The sequence below is a fragment of the Dromaius novaehollandiae genome, chromosome 1, assembly GCF_036370855.1.
Source record: "Dromaius novaehollandiae isolate bDroNov1 chromosome 1, bDroNov1.hap1, whole genome shotgun sequence".
In the NCBI taxonomy this organism is placed as follows: domain Eukaryota; kingdom Metazoa; phylum Chordata; class Aves; order Casuariiformes; family Dromaiidae; genus Dromaius; species Dromaius novaehollandiae.
Window position 1 is genome coordinate 191,640,266 of NC_088098.1, and position 18,993 is coordinate 191,659,258.

The 18,993-nt window shown below is 37.2% G+C and overlaps 1 protein-coding gene across 1 annotated transcript in view; it reads left to right on the forward strand.

Annotated features, from left to right (window-relative positions):
* The window catches only part of TRPC4 (transient receptor potential cation channel subfamily C member 4), a 144,151-nt gene that overhangs the window by 109,953 nt on the left and 15,205 nt on the right, over positions 1–18,993 (forward strand). Inside the window, exons 5-7 of the mRNA XM_026108354.2 lie at positions 8,900–9,039; positions 15,773–16,086; positions 18,136–18,331. Coding sequence (XP_025964139.1) covers positions 8,900–9,039; positions 15,773–16,086; positions 18,136–18,331 — 650 coding nt within the window. The remainder of the gene's footprint in view (positions 1–8,899; positions 9,040–15,772; positions 16,087–18,135; positions 18,332–18,993) is intronic.

Consider the following 18,993-nt stretch of genomic DNA (forward strand, 5'->3'; position numbering starts at 1 on the left):
GATATGTTTCATTCATTGTGCCTGCAGGTCTTATAGCCCTTTGTGGATCTAAGCCTTATGCACCCTTGAAAACTGTATTTCTTGCTACTAACTATATGACAAAAATATCTTCATTATATTATTATAGCAACAGTAAGACAATGCAGTAAGTGCTGGGAGTGATAAGAAATATACAGACATTTAGAGATGCAACACAATTATCATTAGACTGCAGGATTGTACTTGTAGGCTACACATTTATATGTTAAGGCTTTCTGGTAATAATTAGGATACATGCCTTGCTCCTCACCTTCTCTGAAAATATTTTGTGAAAGCAAGAAAGTAATTTCTATAGTAAACAAATCAATTTTGATAAATGCCTGCCACGAACAGCTTCAATGAAGCCAAGGAGATTAAAGGATAATGAGTAAAATTATTCATGCGCTATTCCTCATGTAAACCTACTGAGCTCAATAGAGTCATACAAGCAGTAAATGAAGATATAGTTTTTCTTTAAAGAGATGTTTATAGACTCCTATGCAAAAGTACCTGAGAGAATGGACCAATACTTTTGGCTGGCTAAATTTCTGCCTATGATATTATTGCAGAACAGAATTCAAAAGCAAAAATGTGCAGAATTTGTGCACTGTATGTCCATAGTTATGTATCTGTCCATAGTCCAAACTCAGACACTTAGCAGGTTTGGTCCTTATAAATTAGAAGCTTAAATCAAAGCAAGCATAACGAAAGCAATTCAGGTGCATACAAAGAGGAACCTGGTCCCAGTTTTGAACTCTTTGAGTATCTGAGGTACTCACAGAGAGCTTGTGGCTATAGTAAAAACCCTACAGGAAACTTGTACAATTTTTGGCAATGTATGGGATGGCCAGCTTGTATATCCTAAAACGTCTAAAATGGCACTAGACACCTCTGCTTAAACACCTGATCCATCCCCAAAGTACAGCATCTTTCATGTCTTCTCAAAATCATGACAACTATACCAACACCATGTATAGTCCACTGGTACAGAAAGCTTAGATGCATGAACCTGGAACAGCTTGTACGATGATCATCCTGGATTAATTTGAATTTTACTAACACCTCTGTCAAGTCATATTGAACATAAAAATTTATCCAGGGTTATAATTTATTTCCAGATATAACCCAGGAACATCATCTTAGATATTCTTTCTTGGCTTATATGTCTATTATTTACCAAAACCTGTTTTACAGAAACATAAAAATATGAGAAGAAAAAGGGTTGATAAAATTTTTATATATATAGTAGATTTCATCTCCTTTAATCTTCCACTGTGATAATGAACCACAGTTCTTTTTATTTGAGAACATTTTGTGAAGGAATTTCAAAAGACTGTTTAAAAAATGCTAATTACATATATTTGCTTTTGGCATTTATAAGAGTACTGCAAAAGTCAGACTTCTTGTTATTTAAATACTGAAGGAAAGCATCCGTTCCAAAGATACTGACAAGTGGTTAAGCAAACACCTATCCCACTTATAGAGATACCTCACTGCATAAATAATCAGGCATGTGAATAATCTGATGCTCTTGGATTGTGTGGTAAAATTGAACCATAAATATTTGAGGGGCTGTTCAATGCTGATTGTCCAAACTTTTTGCACTTGCCAATACTTGCATTGGGTTCAATACATATATTTAATGCAGTAATTCATAATACCATGTCTAGAATAATCTCATTTGCACCTGATCAGTGTTTCTTAAAAATAAGACTTTCCTTGAACAAAAGAATAAACGCACTGCTGATACTTAATCAGCACTGAATATTCTCAGCTCTGATAGAGTGTAGTTCATCTAAAACAATCAAATGCCCCATAATCTTTTCATTGTTCTTTACCTTTTCACTATACTGCAGAGGCTTTACTAAAACTCATCTTCACTGTCCCTGTGAGGGAAAGGATTAAGTTGAATTTTACAGATAAGAAAGTGAAGTCAAAGAGTGAATTAAGTATTCTTAGTGTTAAGCTCTATGCACAGATTATTTAAATGTCGAATTCCCAGACTTAGCTCACTTATGTATCATCATCCTGCACAGACAGCTGGGGCATATATCTTGCCTCTGGCAGTGTTACTCCCAGATCTTTATCTTTGCCTGACATGACAGAGGACACAGATACCATGTGTATGAGTTGTTGTTCAGCTGTTTCATTATTCCCAGGGAAAAAGCAGGTGGTCTGCTTTTGATTTGGGGTATGTTACTTTGAAATAGCTGTCTTCTGTTGACAAAATACGTCCCGGAGATTAGAAATTCCTGAATTACACCAGGATGTTTCTTGAAGGTTCTTCTTATCACCTTCATATCCCTTCAGCAAAGATCAGTTCATCAGACCAGATGTAAAACAGAAGAGATGTTTCAAGCCTTATCAGTGCTCATTGAATTCCCTGGGATGACTTCCCTTTGCTTCAGAGGGCTTTAGATCATTAGCTTGTCTCACTTTTTGTTGTTGGGGGTGTTGTACCTGTGAAAAACTCTAGGTCTTATTGTAGAGCAAAGCTGAGTTTGTCAGTTAAATGATTTTACAGTCCAGTGAAAATATGTTTTTTGCAAAAAACATACTGAAAGGTTGTTCTTGAACTTGGCATGCAGGGATTCAACCTTAGGAGACTCTTACTTCCCACCACTTACTGGCAAGGAACAAAAATAGCACAGAGTGACCAACCTTTTGTGGGAAAGGTGAAGCCAAAACTAGCTGGGGATCCACAAATCTTTTTAAAAACAAAAATAGTTCAAAATACTGCTTTTGGTATTCCTTTCTTTGACAAATCTTGGCATTATTATTTACAAAGAGGCATTATCCATCATTAGATTTATAAACAATAGAAGGCAGTTTTCCAAATATTTGTGTTGTGCAGATGGGATAACATTTTTGTGAATTTCTACAGTTGCCTTAAAATCTGTTTAATTTTTGTAGTTGCTGAAGATTTAGTACAGGACAGATATTTAGCCAAGGTATATCTAGGATTTTTTGTCTTACAACTTAATGCCACCTTTGAATGGATTTGGGAAGGGGGTTGTTTGTTTGTTGTTTGTTTTGTGTCGGAATGAGAGAGGTGTTCCATAAGAATAAAACCATAGCTAGTTCAGTGAATCAGTTATGAGATCAGTCAGGACAGATCCAGACTTTTTACCATCTGAAAGTTATCTGCCAGCCTGCCTGAAGAGATTTTGTAGTCTAACCCCAGGCTTTATTCAAAAGGGCAGAGAATATTCCTAACAGTATTGAGCTGTTGCCCTGCTCAGAGTTGCAAGATGTGAGTTTGCAAGCTGAGTCTTACTTTATGAACAGAAAAATACATCCATATTTTTTAAAAGGCATTTCAGTGTCCAATGTGTGAAAATTTCAAGACTGGAATTATAGTTTTGAAATCTAAGTGCATTGCTAAATGCACTGCTCCATTTGATGCCTTACTTAACAAACATTTTTAACACAAATACCTACATGTGCATACAAACACACACACACACACACACACACACACACACACAGAGATAATATAGCTATAGATAAAAATATAAAATAAAAGCTAGTGTTATCAGTATGTATATATTGATGTGTATATGTATACACACAAATCTACACATTGCTCATCTGCAGTATAAAATACATATTAGCCAGTTCTTAAAATTGACTTTTTGAAAGTATGAACTAATTTGAATGAAAAATTGATATTTAAAAATTACATTTTTCTAAGAAATTTCTTATTTTCATGCCTTTTTTTCTTCAGTAAGACAGCATTTTAACTTTACGCATCTTGTTGGTTTGGGCAAAACTTATTTTTACAATATGTAGGGTTTGTTTTAGTAGAAGGAACATTTTTCATCAAAGTTCAGAAACATTTAGTGCAAAATGAAAATATGCTTAACTCATAGGTTCCATTTTTTTCTCAAAAATAATTTTATCTGATTTATTTTAGTTCCTTTTTCATACCAGGCAAACAGGACTTAAGTCAAACAGTTGCAGCGATCAGCTTGCTTATGTAGTACCTTACAGTGCTGTAAGAACTTTCCAGTGGTGCCCGTCATTCACAGGGCCTCATGCACTCTGTGGGATTCCTGCACTGACTTTTGATCTGTTTTAAAACTATCTATATTAAAACTATGAGATGTTTAATCAGATTTATTTCTATCATCTCAAACTGTTTCAAAATATCCATGTTATTATTTCTCTCTTACTGCTTCCATATCTAGTCATAAACAATGGCAACAAATGTTTTGAAGTCTCACTTTCTATTTAAGTCCCTGTTCCATAAGGTGGAAGAGTACATAATGTTGATTCTTGCATATTAAAAAGGAATAAATCATAAAAGCAGCATGATAAGGCAGTGGAGAGGTGGGGGTTTTCTTCACCTTTTTATTTTCCTGACCTTTCCTGATTTTCCCAGTGAATGTAACAGGAGAAACTTGGTATTTTGTGTCAGAATCTGTGAAGAGAAGAGCTGATTTCTCTCTTTCCTCCCAACTCTTCATTCTTGTAAAAAAGTTCTTTGTTATAGTTATGATTTACAACAGAATTTCAAGACCTCTGGCTGTGTAACTGTAAGCTTCAAAATGGGAAATTAATCCCAAAAAGGGTAACTTGGAATCACTGAGGTTCCTTGCTCAGAGTAGCTCCATCAATTGGGCCTTCCAGAAGTCTTCGACTTTGCAGAAGGCCTCTGGGATTTCGGAGTACACTTTTGTAGGATAACACTCCAGGCAGACTTGGGAGGACTTACAGAGCTCCAGAGATCCCAATTCTGTGGCATCCATTGCTCCAGTTAACCACCACTCAGGATACCTAGCAGTAGAGACCTGGCAGCTTTAAGATTGACCTCAGCTTTCAGCATGGGCTTCTTCCAAAGTTGTGGATCTTAGTAGTCCACCTTGGGACTTTTTACTTTCCAAGATTTCCCTTTTAAAAAAGTGTTAGGTACCTGACATATCTGGGAAGCTCTACTATGCACACATGAATTGCATGTCTGTCACAAACTTAACATCTGTCTGTCTGGAGCATGGGTCTCAAACCTAGTCACCTGACATCCAAAGCAGTAGCATCAGCAGATACAGAATCTCCTGGCTCCAAATCCTGTCTCAGTAGCAGGGGCCTTCAGAGCCTTGAAAGCCAAGGTTAGAGCCTCCCAGGCTCTCATCTTTAAAGCAGTGAAAGTGCTCAAAAGCAGTGTGGCCATGGATTTTCTGCCCAGGGCTGAAGCCTTGGATTTCCCAAACCTTAGCAGGACACTTGACAGGGTTGTCTAGAAACAAGGGAATCTCCAGAAGTCTTCCACAAGCTTTGGATTCATTAAAAGCTCACTAAATCAGAGATGCAACATTTGGAGTACCACGAACCAACATTTTTTAAATGAAGTTCTGCTTCACTGAAGCATTTCCATTCACCCTTTCATTAACCTGCATGAGGAGCAGATGTCGAGGCTGGGATTCATCTGACCAAATGTAGACATCTGTAGTGCAGAGTCTACTTCTGAGCTAGCCTCTAGAATTGATTTTCTCTCTCCATTGACTATAAGGGCAATCTAGGCTGACTGGCTCAGATGGAGATGTTTGCACTGCAAACAACTAAAAGTAGGTAAGAGAAATCTCATCACTAACTGCATTGCTCCATGACCTATCTACTGAAATTTCTGTGTGTCAGCTGCTGAAGAGAAAAGAACAAACTGGACTTAATGGACAAAAATCTTCTCCACTACAGTCAGTGAACAGATTCAACCCAGCTTCAGGTTATCTGGAGTACCAAAAGATCTCAGTAACTGTGTTTATCTACAGAGTTTGCACTTAGACGATTTGACTGGCAAGAAAGACTAAACTATCATATCTCTAGTATGGTCAACAAAAATGTAGGATTTCCAGTTTTCTGTAATTGGTTGGTTAAAAAGAAAATGTTCTGCAACAGAATGAACCTAAAAAAAACCCAGAAAAAACAGAACCAGAAAAAAAAATTAGAACCACCAACATTAAGATGTCAAAGTGTGCTCTGAGAACTTCAAGCTGCCAGGTGACATTGGCATTACTGATAGTTTGGTTTAGTTGTTTCTCATTTATGATTATCAGTTTTACAACAGCCATATACTCTCTTCCACAAGAATGCTGTAATAGGTCAATATTTCTCTGTTAATGTCAGCTTTTGCAATTATATTTTCATTTTCTGAAGCCCAGGAAGTGCTGGGAACAACAGTCTGGCTTTTGACTTACAAAAAAGATCAAATGCAGAAGCATTAGTCAGCATTTATTTTTTAGTCTGTACATAATTCTATTATATTTTAGTCAGTGCTGTCAAAGCATACAATGCTGAGCAACACTCTGACAGAGAACAGCCCTGCTGTGTTTGTGTTATTTCCCGTCTTTGACTGTTTGTGAATCATGAGAATATCTCAGCAGAAGACTTTCCTGAAGTTACTGTTTTCCCTTGATTATTTGTCTCATTAATCACCCCACTCTATTTTTGCTCTGTTTTTAAAACACATTTTCAATGGAATGCTTAACTGTGATGAATAAGAAAAGAGTTTATTTAGTTCTATTAATGTGTGTACAGATCTCTGCAAAGTTTTCTTATTTGGGATTTTTTTCTATCAGTGCAACTCTGCTTTCTGAGTCCAAGTCATCTTCCAAGTATCAAGAGCCTGGGGCTAAATCTACAAAATTAAATAAAACAGGATAAGGAACTGTTCTCTAACACTAAGGCTTAGGGGCCATAATCCGCATTAAGCAACCTTTGGCCCTGGGCCTCTTCTGAGCCACATCTCAGGGTCCTGTGGTGTAATGGTTATTTTTATATGTCATTCTGTGGTTTGAGTAGGGGTGGTTCAGGGTAGTGTCTGAAATGTGAGGAGTATATTGCAGCCCATAAAATGGGTGTTTTTATGATCTGATACTGAAGAGCCATGTCTATGGTGCAGCAAAAGAGCAAGCAGGAATATTTGCAGGTCCATGGCCTTCTCACTGAAGGCTGAAGGGGACTGTGGAGGGAAGGAGGAACCAGATCTGCTCTAGTCTTTTCCATACTATATGTTGGAAATGATCAGCTCTTTGAAGAGTAGATGATTAATTCCTTGCATGCAAGGCTAAAACTGACAGGGATTTAGCAGCCTGCCAAGTGGCCCTGCAAAGGGGTCTTCCCTTCATGGTGGCACTCAGGCAGTTTAACAGTAACAGTGAATACTGTGTTACTGGATATTGACTCCTGTCATGCAATAATATTCTACTCTTTCCCAACTTTGAATCATCACACTTGTTTGCAGCTTGAAAATAAATGTTATTCTCTTAAAAGTGCTATATTTTGTGCATCAGTTGTATCTGATCATCTAAAGGTAGAGCTGCAATCAGCCTAATATGTGAACACCAGAATGGGCTTGTCCCACTTTCTGCTCGATGTGTTCCCACCATGCTCCTTTTTCAAAATGTGCTTCTCCAGCTTTACAGGCAGCTGAAATTGCATGTCGGTGTGGCTGAAAATGAACCCTACTAAGACAAAAATGTGCTGGAGCAGCTGGATGATTCGGATGCTCCTGAGGCTCATGATTACTGATGCTAACACATAGGAGCAAGGTGGAAACATGGCTGAGATCTGCAGGGGCAAGGTAGTGAGGAAGGGAATCTTTCCTTTGTGAAGCAGCCAGGACTCAAGCCAAAACACTACTAAATGAAACTGTACTCCTCTCATCTTCCCTATCCCTCTTCCCCACCCCCCCAACCCCCCACCCCCAGAACACTGTCTGGCACAAATGAAAATACACAAGAAATTTCCTCCTAGGGACCATGTCTGAGATAACACAGAAGTTTTCTATGCAGTCAATTAGAAGATGATTAAGTGAAAATCTTATGGTTTAAGGCTAAGCCCAGAATAGAGCAATGCAGGACTCTATATGCCCCTGTATGAAATCTGTTAAACATTTTCTAAAGCAACATGTGATAACCAGGTGATAAAAAGCCATGTTGAATTGTATCTCAGCATCCATAGGTGAGGAGTGGCCTCTTTTGCCATAAATGTTGCATCTTTATTGAGTACAAAGAAAGAAATTCCTTTAAAGAAAGAATTGTGAAAAATATAGAAGTGCCATTGGTATTGTTAACTAAAAAACTCTGTAGATGTATGTATGCATACACACAAAATGCATCTAAATGTTCTATTGTGGTTTGTGTGTTTTAATGTTCCATATTATACAATAATGTGACATGTCCTGTTCAGAGAGGTTTTAATGTTTATAGCATTAAAGAGTCTCCACGCAGTTGTCTCAGGAGCTGTTAAATTGAGCTCATGCCAGACAACTTGCAGTATTTCCAGTTGAGGCTGAACATTTCTGTACCACTTTGTGTCCAGAGCAATGTGTGCTCTGCACACCTGAAAACAGTTTCCATTTCCTCAGGTCCCAAAGTAAAGAACCAACTAAAAATATTTTGCTGAAGACACTGCTCTTTCCTATGAAAAGGGAGACTTTAGTTTGACATTGACAACAACAATAGAAATTCTCTTCCTGACAGCGTTAGTTCCAGTTGAAACAAATTGATGGGTTGGCTTGGTTCCTGCAGTCATGAAGATTCCAGCTTGAATTACATTGCAGCAGAAATCCAAGGGCAGAGTTGGCACTGGTGAATAGTTTTGAGACCCTTTTTATACTTATTAGGATGTGGAAGAAAAACAGATCTAAGGAAATCAAAAAAATTGCCCCTGTACATGCAGAAGATTTTTTGTCTTGACTGACAAGTTGATTCTGGAAACATTAATTGGAAAATAAATTTTCACTTAAGTGCAATTTAGACCACTCATCCGTGTTCCCTTTATAGTTAATGTAAGAAAACTAAATCCATTGTGAGATAAGTGTCTAGGATAGTTATAGCCTTTTTTGGTTAATATTCATGCTTAATGAATTATGTTCTATTTGCAGGTTTTATCTGGGGTGAAATTAAACAGATGTGGGATGGTGGACTACAGGACTACATTCATGATTGGTGGAACCTCATGGATTTTGTAATGAACTCCTTATACTTAGCAACAATCTCTTTGAAAATTGTTGCATTTTCAAAGGTAATTTTTTTCAAATAATTATTAAAGATAACTGAGATTATGCTTCTGTACACTTTCTTCTATATTTGATGGTTTCTTAGGCTTAACAGTGCAGATATATAGATATATGATGTGGTTATTGAATTTTCTGCATCTACAATGAGAAGCTAAACCAGGATAAAAATAAGCTATGGACTGGGGTTATATCTTTTTCTTTCTAGGTCCAGGCAATCTTTTGTTATCTGATCCTGAATAATGATCATATTATCATGTTCTTGCTAGTATTTAGTGTGGACATTTGCAGAAAATTGTTTTGTGTTGGTCTTGGCCTATTTTCTAGTGAAAAGTTATTACTGATAAGACAATTTCATGCATAACTTCAGGATATGGATATGTTTATTTTCTCACCATTCTAATGGACTTTTTATGAATAGCTTTATATTTCCACTGTTTGAAATTTTTTCCAGCAAAACAGCCCTTCTTTCCAAAGCCAAAGAATGTGTTGTATTTTGTATGTATTCGAGATGAATCCATAATATCACAGAAATCCCTTGTAAAAATGAAATATTTGTGTCACAAAATGGTCTCAAATGTAAGGAAAGCACATCTGAAAGAAAATGAAAGCATTTCTTAGCATCTGTCATGGAGGTCTCATCACATCCACATAAAAATAACAAGCCCACTTTTACTGGCCATTTCTATCAGTGTTTTATTTCAGCTGTTTCAAGATCACTACCACCAGCTACCCCACATGCATGGAACAAGACTCTTCTCTGCCAAGATCCTTTTGGCTTGGAAGAGAAGAGGAGGCAGCCGTCAAGTAGCTCGTTACAGCTCCCTGTTCTCAAACCGCAGCTGCTCTGGCTGCAGCATAAGCTTACAGCAACATAGGAGTCTGTCAAATTTATCCCACCACTTGGTGACTATCCATAAGGGTCTGCATATTTCTGGAAACTTTCTCAGCCAAAGAAATTTGGAGCTGCTTGCCTGAAAGAGCAAGAAGTTCAAAAGTATAGGGAGATCTGCCATTTAAAGCTGATGAAACCTTTTTACACACAAGGATGCCTTACTGTACAGTGGCTGGAAAATAAATAGTCATGTAGCCATGTAACAAAACAGCTGAAAATGCATCCTTCTAAAGCATTGGAGACAGCTGGTTATTCACTTTAGAATAATATTAATTAGAAGGCATTATAATCCTTTCATCACCCAGACAGCTTCTGCTTACAGTAATCAGATTCCAAGGTGATGGTATCTGGGATATACATGCTTCCATTACTCTCCAAATTAGTGCTTGCACGACAATCATAATCAACATGATTCATAAAGCACTATCTCTGGTTTTGCAGCTATTATTGTTTTACTGCATGTGCAATAGTGCACCTAAAAACCTTTTTGATCTTCTTTAAAATAGCTTCAATTCTAGTAAACAATTGAAATACAGCATATAAAAGAAAGATATATTGAAGACAGTAATGCAAGCATAAGTTATTATCCAGGCACATTTGTTTCAAATACCTATAACAGAGCTCCCCATGTTGAGGGGATTCCAAATGTAATCGGTACCTTTTGATGCATAGCTTTTATCTTCATTTACTATACCTTGCACAAAAGGTTTTTCTAAAATACAAGTTTTCTTTACTTACTGAATCAGACTTATAAGCCCGAGTGTTAGATGCATTCTACCTGCTGTGAATCAGTGCAGCAGCTAAAACCATCATCCAAGAAACCATTTTAACCAACTCCCTTGAATAAAAAGATGAGAGTCCCCTCATACAATCCACCTGATAGATGTTCCCGGGATAAAAAACTGATTTTTACTCATTCAAAGCTCTCTGATAGACAGCTGTTAAGCAGATAGATATTATTTACAGCAGCTGGTGGGCCAATATAAATTATACCAAAGAATGTAATTTCAGGATGGGGGAATGATGAAGATAACTCAAAGTTATCTGCCTCAGTTCCAGTATTCAAATAAGATGAGTACATGTCATGTATTTCAGAAAGCTATGCTTTTTGTCTCTGATTTTATGTCAGCATGCAGAGTCTTTTAAAATTATCTGGTATATCCACCGAAAACGCTCTCTCTATGATAAATAACATGATTATAAACAGTGCCCTGCCCCATGTTTTATATGAGTACAAGATAAGTGATTTTAAGCATCTTATCTGGAGGGTTATAAATATAAATAATTGTGCTCTAAAATAAATGGCTCTTTTTATGTTTTTGAAGGATAATATATTTTGTACTGATGTGTCAAGCTAGATGTAATGTCAACTTACATGCAGACCCTGCTGGCTTTATTTGTTTGTTAAACCTGACCATAGGACCCAGTGCTGTTTGTTTCCAGCTCTGCTAGATTGCATACAAGTTCACTTTACTGATTATGTGAGTCTCAGCCATTGACATGAAATGCTGTCTCATTCCATCATGTAGTATGGAAACAGGTTCCTACTCAAGGCAGCAACTCTGAAAAATAACTAAAAATACATCATCTGTCTCCATATTTATTTTCTTAATGACAATAACTGCTCTGCCTTGTAGTAAATAAGATGAAATTTCTCTTCTGCCACCAGTTCTGCAGAAGCTGACATCTTCTTATCCCTTTGCAACGTAAAATGATTTTGACTGTTGTTTTATCAGTTTCACAGATCCAGTGTTCATTTACATATGAGGATTAATCCCCAGAAGAAAAATTCTAGACTCCATTCCTCAGTGTGATTATTGTTTTAAGGGTCTTTGCTACCCCCCTGCTTTTCCTACTGCTGCTCTGAAATGCAGCATAATGAAAAGACTGGGGCATACATTTTAAAATAGCAAGAGTTCGCAGTCACATATGACCTTTCAGAAAAGGATTTAAAGGAATTTTCCTGAAGTGGATAAAATTATTCAATCTTTTTTCATTATCAGAAATGAGAGGCTCACGTTTAGCCAAGGTCAGACAGTCTCTTAAACATTCAAGAGGCCTGATTTACATTTCCGTTTGATCTCTCTTGGTCATCTACAATTCATGACTTTTGTCCTAATGAGACAACAATGATCACCTGAGTATTTTCGCACAAATGGCCCAGATATTAGATTTGCATTTGAATTCCTCTGAATAAGGATCAGGAATTGTTATCTTTTATTCCCTGGGCGACATCACACATTCATCACACATTTGCTTTGAAGCTCTACTGTTTGCATGCCACTTAATTCATTTTTTGGTCTTTTTAATTTTTCGTTGATGTGCCACATTCATTTTTCTTCAACCAACCAGTTGACAATAGATATATTATTTGCTGTACTCTTTCCACTAGAATATTTCACAGATCATTTCTGAATCTACTTCGCAGATCTTCACCTTTCTCACTACTTTACATCCTGCTATTTCCAGTCTCTTAAATTATATCTCTTCAAAACTAAAAAAAATAGCCTTCACCCTCTGCTTATGATCATGAGACCTTTTGCACTGTATCCGCATATAGAAAGGACTTAGGTCTAGGAGAGGCAGAATCAGTTAAGCTGAAATAACAGAAATATGCCTCTGTTTTTCCTTTGACAGAGAAGAGGGCATTTGATCTTTTCTTGTTTAGGTAATAAGGCAATAATAACTGCGGGTGTTTTAATTAGTCAGAGTGGGTTGTGTTGGCTGTTAAGATGTTTTGACAGCATGTTAAAATAGGAGATTTGTGAGGTAAGGCTGTGTTGATCCTGAAGATTTTGATGAGAATGTTTGAAGGCCACTATCACCCTAAAAATGGACTTTAAATTGAAACGCACTGATTTTTAGCCATGGAAGATAATATAACCTCAATAAATATACGGTAACATCAAAAGTAGTATGGGACATAAAACTACACATTGTCCTAAATTAATATATTAAATTAGACAAAAGAAAACAGAAAAAAAGTAAGTTTTGCAGATTAATTCTTTTGCACTTAGTTATAACAACTGTTGGCCATCCTGTACCATCAGGCAAAGAAGATGCAAGTTTTAAAATTATAAAAGACTGATAAGAAAAGATTGGTTTTGTAAAAGCTCTTCTTCTAATATTAATAAAGAATGCCAATTTCCCATCTTAAGCTCAGTTGAAATAAGTTCAGGCCTTTTGCAATAACTGGAGTGTCTTTATAATGGATTAAGAACTCCTTAAGAACCTGAGAGAGTATGAGACCCTGTTCTATCATGGAGCAATGAAAAGGTAGTGGGAATCAATCCCTGGGTCTTATTTTTCTTCTTTCTCTAATATTCTCATTTCTCATCAAGTAACAGTTTCATTCTTTTTTTATAATTTCTTGATTTCACCATCTTATTCATCATTTTTTGATCTCAAAATAATCTGTCGGTTTTTTTAACCTCTGGAGTATTGTCCCTGTACCAATCACCTCAGCACAATTAGCTTGCTGTCCAATCCACATTCACTTGCATTTCAGTCCAGAATATCAAAGATATAGTCTGTTCTTCTCCCCTTCATTGGCCTCCTTAACCTTGTCATTTTTTCTTCTCTTTAGAAAATGTTAGATAGGATTCATCTTGTCAAACTACTTTCTAGATATCTGAATAGCCTCTCCTCTTCCCCAACTCATTATATAATCAAGGAAGATAATGTTAGGGAGCATCTCATATAACTTGTTTTAGATATTTGCTTTCCTGATACTCTAGAAATGCTCATTTCTGGGCACTGACTCTAAAAGGAGTTGACAGAGAGCTCAGATGTGGCTGTCTACACCTGATCAGTCAAATCTTTTCCTTGCTCCCTTATTGTATCATAGCTATCCTTGTTCATTGTAGTTTCATGCTTTCCCCATGAAAGTATTTACATAGTTTTTTTTTTCTTAGTTTCTACTCTTTTTTTCTCTCTGCTCATTTAATTTCCTTGGAATCTGCTACTACACACCTTCACCTAAAATATGCCTGCATTTTGAAGCTTTTTGATTCTCTACCAAAAACTCCATCTCCTTCTGTTTTCAAATGACTTCTTAAAATCTTGTTTCATCAGCATGTTTTCCCTTACTCACCCATACCTTGTGTTCTTTTGTCTAATCTGAACATATGTTACACTGTGCAGTACCTAATCTTTCTTTGCACTGGCAATTGTGCCCAGTTACTTACTACATGCAAGTTTTTATATACCAGGGTTGTGAAGTGCTATCAGAATTCACAGTAGTACACTGTATAGTATTATCCAAACAAAGATATAGAAAAGATGCTGAGTTCGCACCTCTCTTTTCTCAACAGATCTTGTAATTTTTTCCTTCTTCATTTTCTTCTTGCTTTTATGTCTTAACTGGCTCTGGAAACTCAGTTTTGTTTTCTCCTGGCTATGAGCTCATCACCAGTCTTGGATTAATCAGAACGGAGATGAAGGGTAACAGCAGATGAGGCAGAATAGCATCTCTCTTGGAGCTACAATGTCAAATGCAATAAGACATGCTTTTACAACATGGTCAGTAGCAGAAAGGATACTCTAATAGGCAAAGTATTGACCTATGACTCCAGCAGGACCATTTAATTCCCTGCCCTATAGAGAATGAATGCCCCTGCTGCCTGAAACACAAGGCAGGGTGATTCTTAACTCTACAGTGGGCTATTATTTTCCGGTTTTACGATTCTTACCCTAAAATCCACAAAATTGTCAGATGTTGTGGCTGCTTGTGTAGAAGTAAATAAAGCTGTGCCAGGGCACTGGAGCTCTCTCACCTATGCCACCAGATGGTTAGAGCAACCCAGGCATGGTGTGGTCTGGTGCCACCTGCCGCTATCCCAGACCATCCCCAGTCCTAGTCAGCAATTTGAAAGCAGTCACCCTTCTTGGGAAGGTAAGTGTGGCATGGAAATACTGTGATGGCTGGCTATGCTGTTTCATCTGGCCTCAGTGACAAGGAAGAGTCCCTCTGCTTACTGCTACTAAGGGCACAGAGTGTGAAGGCTCTGAAGGCTGCATCTGGGTGGCCCAGAGTCAGTAAAGATGCACTCTTTTAACTGTGCATCATATTATATTATCACACAGTTTTAGAGTGCTTCATAACATAGATCGATAGCATACCTCTGCCCTCTGATATGTTCTGTAAAACAGATCAATGAGACCCAATAAATAATAATGAGCCTGCAACTGTAGCTAAGCTTTAGTTCAAAGTAACATCTTTCGTCTTCAAGAAATTTTTTGTTATTGCTGGAACCGTAAAGAATCACAGTTCCAAGGATCAGACTGTTTGATAATGAGATGAATAAGCAGTCTGTCATGGTTCATAAATTAAACAGCTTTTTCATCATTGGTCCAGTGTTTGCAATTAAGAAATATATATTTATTCCTTGATAAAATGTTTCATTTCAGCTTGCAAAAACTTTTTGCAGGTTTCTATCCATCATTGGCTTATCTGCACGTTTTTCTCTGAAGAAGTAATTTAGCTGATTTTGCAGCTGAAAATTTCTTTAATTCTAAAAATCCAGATGCTCAAAACTGATTGCTTTTATTATCTGTCAGGATGGTTAGACATGCTTCTGTTATAGTAAAAATCATAATCAAATGCAAAACACAGGCAAAAAATGAGAAAGCATAGGACATCCTGCAGACAGAAAGGAAGGATAAGGTCAAAAATACCAGCCATTTTTGGTTTTCCTAACATAAAAAAACTCTCCTGAAGACATTTTACTTCCCCAAAGAGGTTTATTTTTATTGTGCTAATGAATTGAGTGGCTCACAGGGAAACTGACACACTCGTTTGTACATAAAAATAGAGGAGTAATGTTCTCCCTTCTGTTTGTTTTCAGTATAGTGGGTTAGTTCCACGAGAGAGCTGGGACATGTGGCATCCAACACTGGTGGCTGAGGCACTGTTTGCAATCGCAAATATCTTTAGCTCCCTACGCTTGATCTCATTATTCACTGCAAATTCTCACCTGGGACCTCTGCAAATATCTCTAGGAAGAATGTTGCTGGACATTTTGAAGTTTCTCTTCATATACTGCCTTGTGCTGCTAGCTTTTGCAAATGGTTTGAACCAGCTGTACTTCTACTACGAGACAAATGAACCTGACAGCTGCAAAGGAATACGATGTGATAAGCAGAATAATGCATTTTCAACGTAAGTGGCTGATCTATTTCTTTCCCCCCACCCTGATATTTTACTCACTTAGATGCTGTCTTTAGGAAAGAGGCTGTCTTTTTTTTCTCTATTGGCATTACAGTGGCATCCTGACAGGCACTCCCAAGAGTTACCATAATACAAAAAATATATATTAATATTGCAACAGTCTTTGATAATGTTCACTCTATACCTCAGTGAAGTCTGTACAATTGAACATATTTCAAAAGATAAAAAAGAAAATGGAGAGAAGGGGGAGACAATGTGAGATTAGAGAATACATACTTAGAACTAAAAAAAAGTCACCAGCTTAAAGCTCCCTTGTCCAGGCGGCTGTTATATATTTCTTCTATGTCTACTTGCGGACATTAGATCTGGCTGGTGTTCTAAAACATGAAGATTCCTTGCACACCTGACAAATGGAGGCAGGAAAAACAAATCAGTCCAGGTTTCTGTTGACCCTGAATCTTTTCCAAATACTCAAATGCTGTATTCTTATTTCTGTTTTAAAGTTTATTTTTTCTTTCACTTAAAAAAAAAAAAACTTCCTTGAGTCTGTTCTATAATGCATTTTAGTACCAAAACACTATCAAATGAATGCTAATTTTCTAACTGATCTTTCAATTTCCAATCTGAATTGAACTCTTAAAATAAATACCTATTTTCTGTTACATTCTGTGAACCCTATCTAGGCTGCTTTTAAAATATACTTGTTATCCATGGCATCCTTCTCAAAGCAAACAATTCTGTAAAAATAACACTTACCTTTCATATCATCTTAGTCAACTAACTTTGCTCAGGCATAGCATATTTATCATTTTGCTTATTAGCAACATCTTACACAGGTCTAAAATCTAACTTTTGAGTAGGTACAGCTATGTGATCTGAACAGAGCAGCACAGGGCAGGAATCTTTCAGAGCTGATCATGGAGGGAAGCGTTATTATTCACCTGGGAAATGAAGGGTAGGGAGGACACTCTACTGTGTTGCATGATAGTTACTTTTTGCAAATTATATCACATAGTGGGAAAAGGGCCAAAGGGTTATGTTTTGCCTGATTCTGCGTGGTGGGTTCTCCGTGTGCTGGACTGCACAGAGAGGTACCAGTCCCAGCAGTCCAGGACCCTCCTCTGCTGCTGTCCCCTGTGCCTTGGGGATGACGACGCTGGCTCACACACACTCTTCAGACTAACCTGCCTGCTGCTGGTGTCCAGGATGAAGGAGCAGGACAGAGGCCATGATGAAAGCCTCTTCCAGTAAATGTGCAATGTGAGATCGGACAAACAGAAAACCTTGTGCAACACTTCTCAGGAGCAGAGAGTCTAACCAGGGCCCATATTTATCACATCGTAGTGCAGCTGTACACTGCACAAAAGTGAAAATACGTCAAGCAGAGGATATTTTAAAGTTGGATATTGTTATTTAGCTTCCTAGTTGCTGTCCCAAACTTCCCTAAGAGGATATTATATCATTTATTTGTGAAAGCACGGTGTCATTTGAGAGTGGCATATTTATCTTTTTAATTTCTTCAGTCTTTACAAGACCAAACATATGCTAATGATAATAATATCCTTGTAATTCTAGAACTCCTTTTATCTCAATGGCTCTCAACACACAGTAGAAATTGTGTAAGTTGTCAATACCAAATATTTAGGAGGATGCTTGAAACATTTTAACGACCTGCTGAAACACAGTGTTTGAGCTACTTTAGGGGCCTTGTTCTACCCCCCTAAAATGCAGGCAAGGGTCAATATGCTCCAAGGAGAGGTGTCCAAAATAAGATATCTAAATCTGTATTTATCCCTTAGAAGCTTCAATAGAATCATCTTTGTGCTCACACGCTTAGATAAAGATTCAGTCATTGTAAATACAGAGGCTCAGATTTGAAATATTTAGTCAGTTTCCCTAGAAAGGTATGTCCATATATATCGCCTATATTGTGATGAATATCATCCATCTCAATCAATTGTGTATGGGGAAAAACTGAACAATCTGGAAAGTATATGTATTTTTATTACACAGCTAGTCCTTTTGGGTTTTGTTTTTCAGGTTATTTGAAACGCTGCAGTCATTATTCTGGTCTATATTTGGACTCATCAACCTGTATGTGACCAACGTGAAAGCAAGGCATGAATTTACTGAATTTGTTGGGGCCACCATGTTTGGTACCTATAATGTAATCTCTCTGGTTGTTCTACTCAACATGCTAATAGCCATGATGAATAATTCTTACCAGCTTATTGCTGTAAGTTGTTCCTTATCCTTCAATCATTTTTAGTATATACCTGTTCCTACTCCTTGTTTTGCTGGTAGTAAATCTCTTTTAGGTATAGAACATAGGGACAAATTCTCTGATGTGTTCTGATTCTTTTGCATTATTCTGGAAAGACAAAGAAACCAGACCAAAACTGGATTCGTCCAGTTGTGAATTTTCCCAGAATTCTGAATCATGAAGAGGTAGCCCTGATGCAGAAGCCATCTTCTGGGTATAGAAGCATGTCTTGGAGCTGTTGGCACGTGACACAGATGGCAGCATTCTCCACGCTGCACAGTACAGGGCCAGGCCTGAGAAACAGAATCTGCCACAGATGGCCCTGTCCCTACTTTAATTTTAATACTTTATATTGATTAACCTTTAAAAGACTATTATTTTTGCAGACTACACCTTAAATCTATCAGTTTAATGTTCTGCTGGAATTCTTATATTGCATGAAAATACAGTGAATAGAAATTGGATGCCCAACTGGGCAGTTCTGGAACTCCTTGCCATTTCAGACTAATGTAACTGGGTCTTCTTTCCTTAATCTTTCATATATTTTAATTTTAAAGGAAAATTTGATGAAATATTGATAACAGGTTGAGACACTCAAATTAGCTGTCATCTACACAGCATTAAATTACTCTCTC